At 46.1% G+C, this 18,194-nt stretch overlaps 4 protein-coding genes across 4 annotated transcripts; 2 read left to right on the top strand and 2 right to left on the bottom strand.

The window, feature by feature from the left end:
- Positions 1-1,488: 1,488 nt before the first annotated feature.
- On the top strand, positions 1,489-2,614 carry BDW43DRAFT_310583 (uncharacterized protein; the record flags this gene model as incomplete). The annotated part of the gene is made up of 4 exons (XM_032046979.1): positions 1,489-1,804; positions 1,875-1,934; positions 1,999-2,204; positions 2,456-2,614. 4 exons carry the CDS (start codon positions 1,489-1,491, stop codon positions 2,612-2,614), a joined length of 741 nt encoding a protein of 246 aa, XP_031901071.1.
- Positions 2,565-3,451, top strand: BDW43DRAFT_65568 (multicopper oxidase-domain-containing protein). The gene is made up of 3 exons (XM_032050345.1): positions 2,565-3,033; positions 3,095-3,155; positions 3,221-3,451. Exons 1-3 carry the CDS (start codon positions 2,864-2,866, stop codon positions 3,374-3,376), a joined length of 387 nt encoding a protein of 128 aa, XP_031901070.1. The 5' UTR covers positions 2,565-2,863; the 3' UTR covers positions 3,377-3,451.
- Positions 3,452-6,932: 3,481 nt separating this feature from the next.
- On the bottom strand, positions 6,933-12,041 carry BDW43DRAFT_319039 (ABC-2 type transporter-domain-containing protein; the record flags this gene model as incomplete). The annotated part of the gene is made up of 11 exons (XM_032048816.1): positions 11,343-12,041; positions 10,840-11,291; positions 10,694-10,790; positions 10,147-10,634; positions 9,494-10,089; positions 9,089-9,428; positions 8,466-9,036; positions 8,003-8,414; positions 7,797-7,963; positions 7,472-7,742; positions 6,933-7,377 (listed from the first exon to the last, which is right to left on the bottom strand). The coding sequence occupies exons 1-11, from the start codon at positions 11,959-11,961 to the stop codon at positions 6,933-6,935; spliced, it is 4,458 nt and encodes a 1,485-aa protein (XP_031901069.1). The 5' UTR covers positions 11,962-12,041.
- Positions 12,042-17,778: 5,737 nt separating this feature from the next.
- Positions 17,779-18,122, bottom strand: BDW43DRAFT_310581 (uncharacterized protein; the record flags this gene model as incomplete). Its single annotated transcript, XM_032046978.1, has 3 exons — positions 17,779-17,822; positions 17,875-17,955; positions 18,017-18,122. The coding sequence occupies 3 exons, from the start codon at positions 18,120-18,122 to the stop codon at positions 17,779-17,781; spliced, it is 231 nt and encodes a 76-aa protein (XP_031901068.1).
- Positions 18,123-18,194: the final 72 nt, after the last annotated feature.

Raw genomic sequence — 18,194 nt, 5'->3', positions numbered from 1 at the left:
GCCTCTCTGAACGTGTCGTTGAGTGGAACCTAATGGAAAGCTTATCTTGTTCGATGAATGGCGCGGCGAGAGGTCAATCCTACAGGTACGGGGGAAATTAATGAATGCACCGTCCCCATAGATCGGCGAGATATAGTAGCCCTGCCCTCTGTGTCTGCCCTTGTGGCTTTTCTCTTCCTCTGCTATGTACTCACCGGCAAAATGCCCGTTACCCAGCAATTTTTAGACCCTCTACCGTTGAATTACAGCTAATACTGGATCCCTAGAGGTATACAGCGATTCAGATTGGGAAGGTCCATATACCAAAGTCTGCAGATCAGTAGGTAGATATATCTTTAAGCTTACTGGAGGATCTATAGCCTGGTAAACAAAATATCAAATATATATGGTAACTAGTTTAAATAAAGCTGAGTATATTGCTGTATCTGAGGCATCATAAGAGACCTACTGGATTTATGAAATTATAAAGAATCTTTAACTATTCAATAAATCACCCGCACCTAGCATACTGATATATATGGACAATAAAGGTGTAATTGACCTTATTATCTCTGATATACAGACCAAGCGGTTTAAGCACATTGATATTTAATATCATTATATACGCGATATAATCGATCAAGGCATTATTTATATTAAACAGATCCCCATAACTGATATGGTTACTGATGGCTTTATGAAGCTGCTGGGATCAGAAGCCCATTCTAAATTCGTGCGATTACTAGGTCTCCAGAGCTTAGACAAGTAATTCCTGTACCAGGCAATCACCTATTACATTCTTTTATCACTTCCAGATAATATTTTAGCTATTTTATCTTCATTTCATGATGACTCGCTCGCTCAAGGGGGGGTGTTGGAACATACGGTCATCCTGCACCGCATGCCCTATTAGTTTGATCTCGCTTAGTCATCATTTAGTAAGCTAGTTATTTAGATAGTTTGGCCGTTCCGGCCACCCAATAGAAGAAGCATACATTCGCTTCCACACAGACGTATACCCACGTGAGGTCTATCTCATCAACGGCCAACAGCCAGGTCCTACGATAGAACTAGACGAGGGAGACGATGTGGAGATCTTTGTCAGGAATGAACTGCCTGTCAATACTACTATCCACTGGCATGGTACGTTATCACTAAAATTGGCTTCCGGGGATTTCGACTAAGTCACTCCAAGAGGGTATACTGCAGCATGGAACACAAGATATGGATGGTGTTCCAGGTGTCACCCAGGTGAGTATTGCTCGCTCTTGTCGCCAAATATGCAAAATAAAATTACTAAGCCTGGACTTATAACTAGTATCCGATACCTCCTAGGCGTAATTTCACATACCGATTTTCGGTGGAAAATGGGTACGGTTACTATTGGTACCATTGTTATTTTCGGGCATACTTCAATGGTAGTATACGAAGACCTTTACTAATCCGCCCTGCACCATCTCGTCGCGACCATTCTAGGAACTGACCAGGAGTAGTTGCGAGCGTGAAAAGATGTTGCAAGCCGAGAGAGGTTCATTCTCTCTCCTCTTAATTGACTGGACACATGACCTTTCTGATACGATCTTTGAGCGCTATATTCAGACGGCTGCCTTCCCCAACTGCGTTGACACCGTTCTCGCTAATGGATTGGGTAGGGTAGAATGCCTGCCGAAGTACATGCTCGACGCTGGCTCTGGCTTAGGTCTAAGCGTGGGGTCGACGGCCACATCCCACACTTCTGCTTCAGCAATTCAGACAGCTTTCGCCGAGATGGACAGTAACGGTAACGCCAGTGACTCCCTCTATGGGAATGGGACTGTCTGGGAAGGTGGGGAGGATGGATGACGACCTTGGCGATAATACTGCAACTCAAATGGCTATGTCTCCGATGATCACAGGTAGTTCATCAAATGCAGCCACATACAAAGTCGGTGAGATGACGATGACCGGCTCAGCAGGTATGGATAATTCAATGGCATTGGGTTCCCCATGGCTGTATGCCCCCTATGATGTTTCGACTAGGATACAATATCTGCTCGTTGCCGCCGAAGACTTGTGAGAATACCACATCTTCTCGGTTAACGATCCCAGCAAATGCATCACTGGGATGGCTTGCCCTTAACTTGGTGAATTCGGGAGCGGTTAGTGCTCTTCGGGTCTCGCTTGATGGCCATTTAATGCACGTTTATGCTGCTGATGGCCTCTATGTGACCCCACAAGAGGCAAAAGTAAGACGGTTCTGGAATGTCCCTAGAATATTGTATTGACCTTGACGGGTGCTAGAAATAGCTATCGGCCAGCGATATTCTGTGATGATTAAGCTCGACCGACAACCGGGTAACTGCTACCTTAGGTTTGCAACGTATCCCAATGGGGATATGCAAAAGATTCTAGAAGGCAAGGCTATAATGTCCTCTAATATTAGCAGACCACCCCAGCAATGCCATTTATATGAGGCCCTCACTAACAGTACACGCAGGCAGATGGAATGGATGCTATCACTTCACAAGTCTCCGTTGATCCAGCCTCCACATGGATGCTGACCAACGGTTCGGCTAGTCAAGGGGTTACAGAACTTGTCGAGGCTAAACTTTCACCGTTTGAAGGTAGCGGACCGCCTCTTGGGCTGCTGGTTTGACACGATTTCTCACTATTAATTAAACTGACATTGTAACCTGGGTTGTAAATCAGTTTCCATATGCTGAGTCCCGTGATCCCAATAATCTATGGTAGTGTCTCGGATGGTTAGAAACCGAATGCGACCTTGCATATGCCGTCGAATTGCACTGTGGGTATTGTGATGAATGTCGCAAATGACTCAATGGATACTGTAGGTGACGCCGTCGTTGTCCCTCTGCGGAACCAGTCGTAACCAAAGCACGCTTATATGGGCTATCTAATGCATCTCCATGGCCATAAATTCTGGGTGCTGGGTTCCGGCAGTGGCTCATTCCCGTGTCAGTCTGTGGTGGAAGCGCCAACTTCCATTATTAGTTTGCACGATCCACCGTACAGAGACACGGCGAACTTGCCATCATCAGGATGGCTGGCAACCCAGTGAGCTATTTAATCCTTCTGTGGGACACAACCCCGTTTAAGGTGGCTAATGTAGCGATAGCTACGTCACTGATAATCCCGGCGCTTGGATACTTCATTGCCATATTCAGTGGCACATTGTGGTCCGTCTTTCCCGCACTTCCGATCCTATCTATCTAGGCAACAAATCCTGACCATATGTTTCTAGACAGGAATGGCGCTGGTGTCAGTAGAGGGCGAAGATCAGTTGCCTAGTTTGATTGAACAATCCGGCAATTTCCGCAATCAGCCAGCTGAACCTTCACCGAGCGGAATTAGATACGGAGGGATGGCCCGAGAATTCGTTCCATTATGTATTCCATAAGTGAACGTTCTACGCGAATGATGGATTTGCCAAGGAAATTATGAAAGGCCTCAACAAAAGCGTCGTCGAGTGCCATGGTGCAGGTGAGATGGAGGTTCGTGTGGCATGTGTATGTACTGATAGGTTGAGCTTCGAACACGAAAGTCATAACAAAGGATACTATACTAGTTTATGCGTAAAAGCAGGCGGTGTTTAAAGTGGAGAGGAGAGTATTCGCGACAACCCAAGTAGTAGGTGGTCAGTACGGCGGTCAATAGCTTAATTAGATATCCCAGCTGCTCGGCTCTTTCAAGTACTTTATATATATCTACTAACTTAGTATCAAAGACCTCTTTTCTCTGTTCCAGAGTATCTGCTTGGTCTTCTAGATATCTGAGGGCTCTAACTATACAATGCCTGCGTCTGTCTCTCAATATCTAGGCGCGATCTAACTATATTACTAGGTCTTTATAGGAAGTACTTGTCTACTTAAGGGCTTTTCTCTCCATAGAGAAAAATACCTGGAAAAACTATAAAAAAAAACTATACAATCTCTTTAAATTCTGCTAAGCATGTAACCGAATCATCTGAGACTATTAGTAAAGCGCTAGCGCTTTAGTATTCGATATAGAAATCAACATCAGTGCTGGGGCCACTGGAGTCACATCAGCTCCTCCTTGGTCGAGAGTGGCCGGCTATTCAGTCTCCATTATTGCTCGCGAGTTACCGGGGGATGACTCGTAAAGATGGGCAAGCCTGTGGTGAGCAATGTGATACTCCGCTCACAGGGTTTTTTTTTTTTGGATTCCAGTCTGCTAGTGAAATTATACCGCGCCGTAAAAGTGCTGGCTCTGGAATCGTACCTTATCCGGATAGGAAAGGGAATGACCTACAGACCGAAAAACCCAAATATCACTAGGCATTTGCGTACCCTGACCGAACCAGTGGCGTGCAGGTGCGTCATCCACTCTTCTGCCCTTGGAAAATGCACATACGACCGCAACTCATCCACAACCTGGAGAGATAGTAAAGGAGAAAGAGAAGGGGAAAATATTAAAAAAAAAAGGAAGAGAAAAGGTAGAACTGTCTTCCCGAGTCAAATAAGATGGTAAATAGGACCAAATATTACGATGATGAAGCATGATTCCACGTCATAGTAAAATAATTCGGTCCCAAATATCGTATCCTGCGGTCAAACGATCTTCTCGCGACGGCCAAAGTTACACTCAGCGAGTAGCAGAAGATAAAAGAGGACAGGCCGGCAGTAGCCTCGCTGTAAGTCATAAAAAATGAGAGAATGTGATAATATTCATGAGTATATCCTTGTTGATCCTGGCTGACCGCTCCCTCCTACGCTGCACCTGTAATTTCGGGACCTATCCTGTGTATTGCAGTTGTTGTGTATATCGCATTGCCTGCTAATAGTGCAGTGCACGCTTCAACTCCATTCAAATCCAAATCACCGTCACCACAACCCATATTCCAGCCCGTCCAGCCGGAACCGATCAGCCAAGCTGTAATAAGAGCCCAAGATGTTTACCTACCGTATAGACTAACTCCTTATTGGTAATGACAACAGCGGCTAATGTCCCGCCTACTACTACCACTTGAGTGACCGCGCATAACAACGTCACACGGTACAACATAGCACGAAAGGGAGGGCTATATTCGTACCGTTTATTACCACGGTCACGAAACAAGATGCCTCCTTTCCATTAACCGCGATAGTACCGTCGAGAAACGGATAGATTGCGGGTCGCATGAGCGCCGCTGGAAGGACGGACGAGACACGCAACGGTGCGGGCCTTCTTTCAAATATAATATAATTGCAAAAACGAAAAGAATTGCTGACGCAGGCACTGGCAGCATGCGCTCCTATGGCGGACCAGGTACTGTACCCGTCATGAGTTCCCCAATGATAATAATCCACGATAGAGAGAGATTCGAGAGTGTGAAATCAAACTGGATCCTCGTCAGTTTTAGGTTTAGTTAGACGAGCATCGGGGTATTATGGACAAAATAGCGGCTAGTCTTACGAATACGACAATTTGGTGGCTTTCACACCAGTTTACACGATACCTCTGTAAGTATTCGTTCCGGAATGTGCCGAATATAACAGGAGTCAAGTCACTATAGACTATAGAATGAGAAATCGTCAGCGACACAAGACTAGTGGTTGTCGACCAATTTGTGGAATCCGGCATTTCTGCTTTTCCAGGCTGTAGTTCAACGATGAGGACTCGAGTCAATTTTGAGAGTCGATCTGCTCCGAAGTAGACCCCATATTCCTGATACATTTCGTTCGCCGGTGATATCCTGAAGAGGTATCAAAGAGACAAGAACCCCGGATGACTCGCAAATTCTTGGAAATGGTTTGACATTAACAGGTCATTGACAGGCTCGCCTCTAGGAGAGAACGTCTGGTGATATAGTGACTTGTGAACTAGCCTGCCTACCACGCTCTGTTTCATTTTCTAAGAGTCCTTCATTGCAGATCGTTAGTAGCTATTGGGAGAAATTATTTGGCTTGCTAGCATATTTTTAAACCCCCTTGACTTAGCTTACGCGCCAATAACATTTTCAGAAAGAATGATAAGCAGTGTCCTAAGCAAATTGATTTCGCAGCTCACTGTACCCGCTATTTGTCACCCTTTATACACAATCATGAGTCATCTAGAGACATTCCGCGGCTCGTATCGCTGCAGTTCTAGGATTTGACGGGTCGTAGACAATAAGGGCCTGAAGCTTCCGCAGCGGTTGGCGACCGCAGCGAGAGTATCGCACCCGTCAAGTGTGCGGGAAAGACACTCCTCTCGCTGCCGAAGGCCGAGAGACGGCAGGTGGAAATATCCCGTCTCCGAACCCCGAATAAAATTATAGTCAGCCCATCTTCGGGACATTGACCGTTCTAGATTTAATCGACCCGTGGAGAACGCTGAAGAGGCCATACAACCATCGCGAGAGGTTCGTGCAGGATGAATGTTCTATCGAGCATAGAATGCCCATATTGCTGGCAATAGACCTTGAGAACGAGGCACCTTTTACTATCGAGCGTCTATACCATGCTCCACAATCCGAGCCTGGCTAAGATTGGATGTAGAGCCCAATCTTTCCGGCAACACTTTTGTGTTAGCTCCATCGACACCAACAGGAAGATGGAAAATCAAAAAGACCATATCCGGGGCCCTGTTCAGTCCGATACTTTATAATACGCGGCTTAATGTGTCGGCCTCTTTAGGCCCGTATTGCTACTAAAGGGGTTCGGTTGTTGTAGAATACTGCGCCTACACGGTATGCTCTAGGCACCCACGAAGACTTAGGTATTGCAACGCTATTCCGCCTAGAGATAGCATCAAGTACGCTTGAAGCTACGTTGGCCCCATTAAAATAGCATCGATTGCAGTCTTCAAGTAAAGTTTTAAGTCGCATAGGCTAGGTGCCTCGTGCTGTTCTCAAAATAACAATTGCTCTGTCATGTAAATCCTTTCCAACTTATAACTTTGTCCTTTCATGAACTAAGATTACTGGACTTTTCACATACTAGCCTGCCGGAAAAGTGATATCTAACCACAGGTCATTAATTCCCTTTCTCTCTTGTGTTCCTGCTGCCCTTCTTCACCTTGTGGCACTTGGATGCTCGGAAACAGTAATACACTCCCAATGCAGCAAAAATGTTAAATGCCACGTAAACCCAAAGTAGTCCAAAGTTCCGCCATCTATCCTTGAAGTCAATATTGAATCCGGCTAGGTATTCATCTGTAGAGGCTAGAGTGCAGTACTCGCACTGTCCCGTCGCATTGGAATCGAGGAGGTACCCGCCGGCATGGCTAATGAACTCGCTCATATATTCGCCGCAGGTCATGTTTTTGAGTGGTCGAACATGAAGGAGCTCATTTGTTGCGCACGTCACCTTGGACCCACTCAGTGAGGTTGACATCACACCACTGACGAGGTACGTCGCAGGTGAGAGATAGTACATAAACGACCAGAAGCCAGGCAGATCTACTTTAGATACGCCCACCCTATTATTGGACCCCGTCAGTAATCATCATCTTTAGACATCATTCCAAAGGCAAGGATATCGGTGTAAGTGTAAGTTGCTAGGGAGTGACCTACCCACAGAACGCAATGCACAGGATCCAGATCAAAGCGGCCAGTGTTCCTGCAGTGTCCGGTGTCTCCATGGCCGTGATGACTAGGTGTGAGAACGTGCTCACAAAAAGCATGAACATCCACAGAAATAGAAAGACCAAGAATCCACGGATATGGACGTCCTCGACAGTCATATTCTGTGTGAAGCCAACAGGATAAAACCAGCAAAAATACATAAGAACGGCTACAAGCGTGTTCCAAAGGGCCTCCACTATAATATTAGAGAGTACATACGCTTTGCAGTATGGTCAACCTTCCACAAGGCAAAAATGGTTAAGGAATAACTTACTGGACCATTGGTACATCCTGGAAGGTTGCTCGCGCACCTCGTACAGTGCACGTTGGGGAACAAACACGGGCATAATCTGTTCGTTGAGACTCCCGAAGAGAGTTAAATACATATAAAATGCGTAAAGCTGGTTCTGGAGCCCCTGTATACTATTGTGGGCCTCGAAACTGAATCCCACGTATAAGGCCTAGTGTTGGTTAGCGAACCTTGTAGTGCTAGCTGCAGAGAAAGTGCTCCAGCCTACCGACAAGACTACTAAGACAACTTTGGAGTAGATGTAAGTGGGCGAGCGGTAAAAGTGTCTTGACACACGTTTCAGGACCTCCCAAAATTGAACGGAGAAGGGAACGGCGAACTGCCAATGATCTGCTGTGGAGGCTGCCGGTATAGCAGGCTGCCTATTGTGCATCCGTTGCCTTAAAATTTCTAGCTCCCGCTTCATCTCTCGATATTCTGGGGAGGAACGCCACACTTCAGACCAATCTGTATGGCCCGAGTTTGGGGGAGGTTGTTCTATGGTGCTAAGCATCCATTCGGCAGGATTTGCTTCTGCAGAACATTTCGCTGCCCCATAGCGCTCTAGATAGTCGATCAGTATAGTCGCGTTCCTGCCAAGATCTATAGTCATTAAATAATGAGGACAATATAAGGTTCTTCGTTAGCACTAACCACCAAAATAGACAGTCTTGCCTCCTGGCTGTAGCAGGAGGAGGCGGTCGAATCTCTGAAATAGTATTGCGGAGGGTTGATGGATAGTGCAGAGAACGGCCTGGCCACTCTTAACCAGCTTCTCGATTAGGTCACAAATCGCCCACGACGTTTGGGAATCTAGACCGGAAGTAGGTTCATCTAAGAACACAAGAAGTTCTGGCCTTGCAGCGAGCTCAACACCAATGGTAAGTCGCTTGCGCTGTTCCACATTAAGGCCTTCTCCTGAAATGCCAACAATCGCATCCGCGAATTCGTCCATCTCTAGGGTTTTGATTACTTCCTCGACGTAGGCTAGCTTCTCTTGGCGCGGTATGCTGGCTGATTGACGGAGCAGAGCACTAAACTCCAAAGCTTCGCGGACAGTTGTTGTGCTGAGATGAAGGTCCTGCTGCTGTACATATCCAATATGGTGAGCAAAGGATGCATCAGTCCGAATGCCGTCCACAAGTATGTCACCCGACACTACTCCTACCGTTACTCGGCTCGCCAGGATATCTAGAAGTGTTGTCTTCCCGGCGCCAGATGAGCCCTATGCGGGTATTAGTCTCGGCCATGGATACGTACTTCATCCCAGTACCTACCATAAGTGCTGTTGACGTCCCTGGTCGCACCCAGCCATCAACATGGTCCAGAATCCGGCGGTCCTCCCCCTTGATCTTGATATCATAGCATAGATCTTCCCAGTGGAAGACAGCTCCTAGGTCCGCGCCATCCTTGATAATAGTTCTTCCCTGTGCCTTTTCAAGTAGCGGCTGCAGTTTAGGTCTTGATTCAAGGTCGGCGCTCTGAGGAGTGCGTGGCATCCGCCTTCTCCGAAAAACTAATACTTCCCCCTTACTCTCCGGGGGACGAGCACACTCCGCGGAAATGGTATATAACGCGAAGAAGCCTACGAGAAATGCAAAAAGGATCCCTACGTTTCTGCGCGCATGTCAGCGTTTGGTTCTAACGTGATATATTGGTTTGCGCATATCGGGGCAGCCTACCTCCATTTATGAGAATTCCAGTAGCCAAACGAAATGTTGATGTAATCATCCCCATCGACGACATGGGAACCTGGCCTAGCTCCCACTGATGCACAAATCCAATTGTCGACGGCCACATCGTCATATGCGGGCCCTGAGGGGACTATCTTAGCGCATGGGAAACCCCGTCCATGAAACTCGTTTGCCATCAGCGATTCAAATGCATAAGCTAGTGGGTTGATATAGTTCATCCAGCGAGACCATCGTGGCATATATGACGTAGGTATAGTAAATCCCGTATAAATCATCACCCCAAGGGTAAGTATAGAGCTGGGAACCATCGCTTGATGGGAAGTGCGCGTCACGCATGCGAGAGTGCGATACACCGAGGACATGGTCAAAGTGGTGAGGTATGTAGTTAAACAGAAGAAGAAGAAGGAACCAGCTTCCCGTCGGAGGTTAGCCATGAAGTAAACGATCACGTTGAATATGATCATGTTCACTGTCTTGTATGGGATGTCAATCAAAAAGCTCGCGGTCGCCTGGGCAGACTGTCGATAGAATGCATAACGATTGTGCTTTTCGACGGTTGGCCGTTCGGCGTAGAGTGTAAGGACCTATATTGAGCTCAAGTCAGTCCTTATATTTCATATGTCCTACACTGCGCGTCTTACTTCCAGTTGGCTTGCAAAGGCGTTGAAGAGGAGGGCAAAGAATATCACTCCGCCCCTATAATAGAAGCTCGACGTGTCTGCCCTCATGTTATAGAACATAGACCCCAGTACGAGACTAACGATGAAGTTGAACAAGAGCTGAGCAATTGTGAACTCCGGATCTGCCAATAGTCGTCTCCAACCGCGCCAGAGGCAAAGCTCGGTCTGGCGCCAGTAGGGCAAGGTATAAGGAGACCTGTACTTGTGATTCGCCCCAGAATTGGTTGAGCTGTTCTTTCTCTGGTTTTTCAGATGTTGGACTTCACCATAGCCGACTTTATTCTCCTCTATTTCCTTCAGCAGGCTCAGGCGCTGCTCGCTCTCTCTCCATCTAGAGGCAAATTCTTCTGGACTCCGCGGAGCCTTATGCTCGTAACCTGGCTTGACCCTGCGCTCCTGTGCGCTTGTCATGGAAGTTAGGAAATCGGGCGTTGTTTGCCTCTCGGGACCTGTGCAGGTTATTTAGGCTTCCAGTTCTCAGAGCTTCACCAAGTTGAATGCGGCTTACACTCAAATCCAAGCTCCTCAAAGTACTTCTTAGCCATTTCCACCCGCCCATAGAAAATCTGCAATCCGTCATAGAGCACGGTCACCCTGTCAAAAAGCTGACATTGTCAGCCCGTCATTGTAGGAAATTGTATAAGCCCTTCTCACCTCATACGCCTCCTGTGGTGCCTGATAAAGAGCCACCGCGGAGGCCACATCCATGTAATCTGCTTGAACACGGAGGGTCTTGCAGAAGTGGATGGCGTTGCGACTGTCCAATCCACGGGTGGAATTATCCCAGCATTGGAACCTAGCTCCAGTCAAGGCAGCCTCAGCAATGCTGACTCGTTTGCGCTCACCACCACTGACACCTCGAACGTATTCATCGCCCACCCTGGTGTTCTTCGTATGTGCTATCCCAAAAATAGCCATCACTACATCCCGGATAGTATTGCTTATTTGAGTTGGGCTAAATCCTCCCAGAATATGCATCCCTACCTTTGCACGAGCTGCGAACGTCAATGTCTCCCCCACAGTCAGATGAGGAAGGTGAACGTCCAGTTCAGCATTGTATAAAATATCATCGCGGAACGAGTGATACATCTCCTTCGCTGGCATTCCTGTGAGGGCGTGTTAGTACAGAAAGAGATCCATCAAAAAATTCCCCTCACCTCGGTAACTCAGATACGATTCGCGGGAGACGTTCAATCCATTCGTTTGGCCAGCTAACGTTTTCAACAACGTGGAACATCCAGATCCTGGGGGCCCCAGGACAAGAAGCATCTCTCCATGGCTCACAATGCCATCGAATTCACGGAGGATTTCGGTTTTGCTTTTCTTCCGGTTGTTGCTGAATAACATGGCGAGCGACGACAGAGCGGTCAGGAAAATATTCCCCGTGGTGTTCTGGTATGCTGTCCCAACACTATGTCCTGAAACGCTAAGATTGTGAAATGAGATAGCGTCTCGCCTGGGACAGACTCTGTCTTCTTGGCCTTCAAGTAGAGCCTTGAAAGACTTTACCCAGGCGGTCGGGTCGAATGAGGGGGAATGGGGGTCAAGTTTGCTGCCAGGGACTGGATTGAATACAGTCCTCGCATCGGCGGCGCCAATTGTTGAGCTGCGGCTAATATTTCGAGCGATCTCAGAGATTGCAGTATCTCTAATCTCGTCGCTCGATATGTTTTCCTTGTCAGCATCCTCCGTGGAGAAACTGCGGGTTGGACATGGTCCGAGTTGCACAGGACAACTATCGTTTTGCATGCTTGAAAGGGTCTGGCGGCAAACCATCTCCTTGTCTATTGAACTTGATAAAATAATTTACTTGGAGTAACCCTATATTAATGCATGTATAGGTGCGTACTCCTTGCGGGTAATGTCAAGTCTTATATAGTCAATATAGAGAACATAATACCACAATCATTTCCCAGGATTAAACCAGGATTAAGTCAATAGACGGTGGTCTTCTACATTAGTATATAGAAACAAGCCCGTTGTCGGATGGCAATCCCCCTATTAACGCCAAGAGCCGAGCACCGAGTCGATCCATTATGCCCAATAGATTGGTTCGGCGTTCTTTCAAGTTAGTATGTTAGTGGCACAGGCACCTCGCCAGCAAAATCGTTCGTTAATCCCGCATAATATAGGGTGTGCGTTGAGGAAATACTAACATCCGAACTTATCTGTTAGTCCCACTGTTGAGACTTCCTTAGTTCAAAATCGGTTGGATTGCTTCTCTTGGATAGTTCGAAAGCTCAGCACACCTAGACGCTCTTGCTACAGTATAGTCTTTAGTGTAATCAATTAGCACATAGCAAACTTTTACTGGGCCTTTTTTGGAGTCCTATAAACGAAAGAGTGGGAAAGAAAAAGAATATTAATCTCGATTAATATCCTGGATTTAGATGTAATAGAAAAGACCTACATGCTTCTTATAATATTATAGTCCACTATCAATTTGATCAGATAATAGTGGCTACAATTAGCCGAGACATGTGCTCACTGAAATGTCCGGGTTTTAAAAACCAGTCACTCCTTTGAACTATAGAGTCAAACATGTCATATTGTTCGCTCACTACAGCGGAAAGGCTTGCGGTGCCTATACCATGCGTGCCTCTTCTAGATTCAGGATCCAATATAATTACGATAGCCTGATTCACGGTGGAGACCAACCAAGAGCGCAATGGTCGTTCTTAAAGTGGAGAGCCTTCCTTTGAAACATGATCCAGTATATGTGACGCGTTCTGTCTCGCATTTAGTACCATGACCATGGGTTAGGCAAGCTACAGGATAGGCAACCAATTTCATTTTGAACCGACGAAAGCAGCTGGACGGATAGTATGAATTTAGCTTATCAAGTCAGTTGCACATTCCAAAGGGAACGATTTGGAGGATACAACATTTGACTTTGCAAGAGGCAGTGCAGAAGATAACTTGTACCTATTGAATTTTATAGTAACTGATAATAAGGTGAATAACGCGTGCCCGAGCCTAAACTATGCAAGAAGATACCCGAAATTGAAACCCATAACCCCGGGATCCGGAGGAGACTGATGTCTAGAAGGTTTCTGTAGCACAGCGCTTGTCCGGTAGTGCACCCAACATGTTCATCAATACTGAGCGGACGCCATCAGCCATATTGTGCGAACCACAAACATATATGACGGTATCTTGGTCCCAGAGGGGCCAGACGTCGTGAGACTCAACAAGCAAATGATTTTGGATATATCTAGACCCTTTGGCCCGTAGATGATCAGAAAAAACCTCTACGCCAGTCGAACTTTTATAACACCTGCAGCTTCGTAGTCCGGTAGTTCCTCTTGAAAAGTATAATCTAAATGTGAACCCCAACATCTAAAGAACAACAACCCCTTGGCTAGGGGGTTTCCTTGTTGCAGTCAGGTCATGCGGGCCTGTACGAAGCTGTGGAAAGGAGCGAGGCCACTACCTGCACAAACCATGATGATGGGATTGAAGGTCTGATCCTCGGGTAAATGAAATGCTTCCTTAGCCGGCCATGAAGAAATGTATAAGATGGATCCCTCCGTAAGGGGGAATAGACTTTGAACGGACTCCCAGACGATGGCCCCTTACCGCTCCGAGATGGTTCATTGTCAACGGTGAATGTCAGGGACGCATATGAAAGCCTCAATGGAGATTCCATCGATAGCGAATACGTACGAACATGTATAGTTGGCAGCATAGAAATAAACGCGCTGACTGATAGCGAGGTTGACTGGAAACGCTTCAGCGTGTCTAATATCGAGGCACGCACGTCCCGCACCATTGCATCGTAAGAAGCATACAGTTGGAGGATCTCATGTTTGTCTGCTTTAAACTTTGCTAAGGAAGCAAGATTTTTGAGATTCAGGAGACCTCTCGTCAGCTGACAATCGCGGAGCAGGGAATCAATTTCTACATACGCTCCGAGTTGCGGGTTGGGATAACTCCCGATAAGAGCCAAAGACTTAAGTTGTGGATAGGGGTGTGGCCTCTGGAAGACCGGTCTAATTGGGTGAGTTTACCGTGATTCGATGGTCCGGTGCAAGATGGAACTGAGCAAGGACTGGAGAAACGGTAGCCGGGAGATCCTCGGGGAGGATGTTGATATGGTCACCTGGTTGTAAGCCTAAATTGACATGAACCTGTAATCACAGATATCTGCTTCTCTCGAGCCCCAGGACTTGTTATGGTTCTGGAAGCGTAACTTCTGCCTAAATGGAACCCTTGTGCATACCTATAACAATGGGCCAGCTCATACTTATTTACACCGGCGGATGGCACTTGTTTTGAATCGAGGCTCAGTCGTAAACAAAAGAGCTTTATATACGGAATAAATTCCGTATACTATCAGATTGGCTACTGCAACACCAACCGTGCGATTGACTGCAAGCTTGACTGCAAAGACAATAAGTCCGCTCTGATTTCTCCTTTTCCTTCTAGTACTAAAGTCAAAATTAACTGATAGCCCTGTCAAGCTTAGCCTGAACAAGCCGGATACCTATGCCTTCCGCACCTACGTCCCCAGTACCATTTCACCAAGCGCCGGCCCATAATTACTAAGTCTACACCCAGTCACAATGCCCCTATCCGCTCTACGGCTGCCCCTAATCTCGACAAAAGCGTGGATATTAGGCTCTATTTCTCAGATGGGATAGATTACGATCATGTGATCACGCAAATCTTTCTCAACTCTTCTACAAAAATGGTAAGGTCCTGACATGGAATGAGAAGACTGTGAATTGCAATAGAATCCCAGCAAGCAATACCTCGCGGACCAGACAGCTCCATAGCATCTGGATATGGACGGCCAGTCTGACAGGGGTGTATACTGGAATTCACCAGGGCACGGTCAAGAACGTTAGCAATGTCTATGGAAACGCGACAACAAATGCGGTTGATCACTTTCTGCTCTGTATCAGGCAAATAGATAATCCCATGGACTCACTGCTGGAGTACACACGCCCGAAATATCCCCAGGTCAGCCAATCAGCGGGCGAATAAAAACAGTGAGGGCTCGATGCACCGGGTGCCAGCTCAGCGTGGTCTAAAAAAACCTCGGCGTGGTCTGAAATTCTGCCCCGAGATTCACCGCCCTTTTTAGACCACGCTGAGCCTATGCCAAGAAAAGGCTCATCATGGTCTAAGTGATTAGTCAGTGTTCTTAGACAATGATAAGACTCTTAGAAGATTTCTAGACCACGCTGTTGTGTTCTATCGCTTCGCTGTCGCTCCCGTTCCTTTCTGCCTACCTTGCTGTACCGCCCCTTTCACCGCTTTATATGTAGAACTTAGCAACATCCCGCTCCTGCAGCTTGAAGAAATCAATCATTCCACACCATAATCAGAAGCACCCAACACACGCTAAGTATATATACTAGGGCTTAATTACTATAATAGATAAGTAATAGCCCTAATAGAATTCCTGAAAAAGAGGAGTTTGAAGAGAGAAGAAGAAAGAGAAGAAGAAAGATTAGATTTATTAACTAAAAAATAAGTATAAATATAGCCAATATTTTAATTACTTAATTAGATAGTAAATTATTTATAATTGTTGAACGGAAGATCATGTGATCCAACATCATGTGATAATATATCATGCAATCCCAACCATTCTATACATTTCTATACATTTCTATCTCATTCTTGAGATGCTATTTTTATCATATGTTGCAGGTAGACTTGTTAGGCCCAGCCCACGAAACCCGGCCCAACCCGGCCCAACCCGCCAAGAAATGGGCTGGGTTTGTGTATATAAAAGTCCATACCGGGCCGGGTTATTGACTACTCCAGCCCATGGGTTAACAGGTTAACCCGCGGGTTGCCAAGAGATAAAATACAGTAAATATATTATTTATCTATAGTAATATAATTAAATTACAGTATTAAGAGACTGTATTCTATCAAGAATGTAAATCATTACTTTACTAGGAAAGGATCTACAGCTGTGGGCCCCCGCGGGTGGTTTATATATATATATTTTGACCCATGGATGGTTTGTATACAATCTTGACCCGGCCCAAACCCAACGGGCTGGGTTGCAAAACCTGAAAAACCCGGCCCAACCCGCGGGCCTAACAAGTCTAGTTGCAGGCCTAAGGTCTACATCTATTCAACATAAATAGACCTACATTTCCATCCATTCTACAGACCAGATTGATTTAGATTTGATTCAGATTGATCAGATTGAAGCAGTTTAGTCAATCTCATTCTATTATTCTATAGTCATGCCTATCTAGTCAATTTATTCTATGGGTTTTACCCGATATCTATCTATCTATTATCTATCTTATCTCTTGATTAATTCCCCTGATCACATGCCTAAGGATATCTAGGCTATCAATACCCTAGATTTCCAACAATAATATATTGTAAATTCTACTTGTGTTATTGATATAATTAGCGAATATTAATTATATATATTGATAATGCAGTAAATGATATCTCACAGGTTTATATTTTGGGCATATGCTCAGTATATGCCCTGACTGAGGGACTGGCACTAAGCCAAAAAGGTCAGCGTGGTCAAGCTTTAGTGAAGGGGTTTAACATGGTCTAAAATTTAGTTATATTTTAGTTTTAAACCACGCTGAGCATATGCCAAGAAAAGGCTCATCGTGGTCTAAAAAGGCGGTAGTGGAGGTGGCAGAATTTTAGACCACGCCGAGGTTTTTTTAGACCACGCCGAGCTGGCAGCCCCTCGATGCACCACACACTAGGGACTAGAAGTAAGACCGTAAGGTGAGGTGTGGATGCACCTTTATCGCAGCAGTTCGACGCTGTGTAGGAAATAATTCTGATTGCTCTGTCCTTTTTCTTAGCCGTTTGAAATTTCTCGATGACTTCCCAGCGTATGGGAGTGGATTTGCGCGTTGCGCAGAAAAGTGGCATCAAGCATATCCGTTATCAATGGTGAATCCTGCACTGGTCGATCGATCCTTTGTTACGAAGGGGCCACCAATCATTTGTGGCACACGGTCGGACGGGTTAGCACAGAAGAATGTCCAGCTACTGCAAAAACTATAGATACGGGGGATATGGGGATGCGGTGATTGTGAAGTGGGGTTATTTTAGACAATGATTGTAACAGAGAACTGGAACCCGACTCATATTTTTTACCCATTATGGCTCAGGGTTTTCGCTCTTCCCCAAACAAATCATATTGGTTGTATTGTGCTATCCTGGGTAAGCTCGGCCCCCCATCATGCTCTCTACGTTAGAAAACGCTAAACATGGTCGTAGAGAAGAGTCGCAGATGCCCCAGCCCTTGGAACATGATTGCAGAATGGGGTCCAAACTCTCCTTCAAGCGTGTGTACAAAGCGTTTGGCCAGGAGAAGGGTTATTCTCACCTGGCACCGCGGATACGCGAACAGAATGTAGAAACTGAGGGCTTCAGGAGGGGCTTCCGTATAGCAGGAGCAGGTAGCTTCCGAAAAGATATTAACCCTACGCTATCTGATTTTTCTCGAAGTCCGCTTACGAGACTCAGATAGACGTCGCTGTGTATTACTTCACTCATCAATATAATATTTAGATTCTATTCATATGTACCATTTGGCTTATAGCTTTGACATATTGTAACTCATTGCTTCACATCATTAAGCTTCTAATCACTGGTGGGAAGGTCAACACCATTGAGGATGGCGACACCTGTAGTGTCCCTATTAGCAAATGATCAGACTGACTATATTGTACTGCTTACCCCCGGCACCTGTATAGCCCTCCAGCTCCAGCTCGTCACGCTTAGAAGCGGGCAGCTCGATACCATTCAGGATAGCTACACCTATAATATTGATATTAACAGAGGTTTGAAATAGATGTATCTATACAAAGTGTCTCCTTACCACCAGCACCAGTGTAGCCCTCCGGTTCAACGACACCTTCGGTGGGAAGAGCAACAGTGGAGCTAATGCAAGCAGCAAAGTAGATAAGAAGATAGGAGAGCTGCATTTTGGGTGAAGACGGGTCTCTTGGATTACAATCTGGACGAACAGTGAGAGGAAGGCGGTGATGTCGACTCAG

This window comes from Aspergillus alliaceus, assembly GCF_009176365.1.
Source record: "Aspergillus alliaceus strain CBS 536.65 unplaced genomic scaffold BDW43scaffold_18, whole genome shotgun sequence".
NCBI classification, from domain to species: Eukaryota; Fungi; Ascomycota; class Eurotiomycetes; order Eurotiales; family Aspergillaceae; genus Aspergillus; species Aspergillus alliaceus.
Note: the sequence above shows the minus strand (reverse complement) of the source record. Positions and strands in the feature narration are given on the sequence as shown.

What these genes read in the sequence shown, in the direction of transcription:
- BDW43DRAFT_65568 (XM_032050345.1), top strand. Translation starts at nt 2,864, where the DNA reads ATGGGCTATCTAATGCATCTCCATGGCCATAAATTCTGGGTGCTGGGT. An exon ending in TCAGGATGGCTGGCAACCCA is followed by an intron (nt 3,034 to 3,094) that starts GTGAGCTATTTA and finishes ATGTAGCGATAG; the next exon opens with CTACGTCACTGATAATCCCG. An exon ending in ATATTCAGTGGCACATTGTG is followed by an intron (nt 3,156 to 3,220) that starts GTCCGTCTTTCC and finishes ATATGTTTCTAG; the next exon opens with ACAGGAATGGCGCTGGTGTC.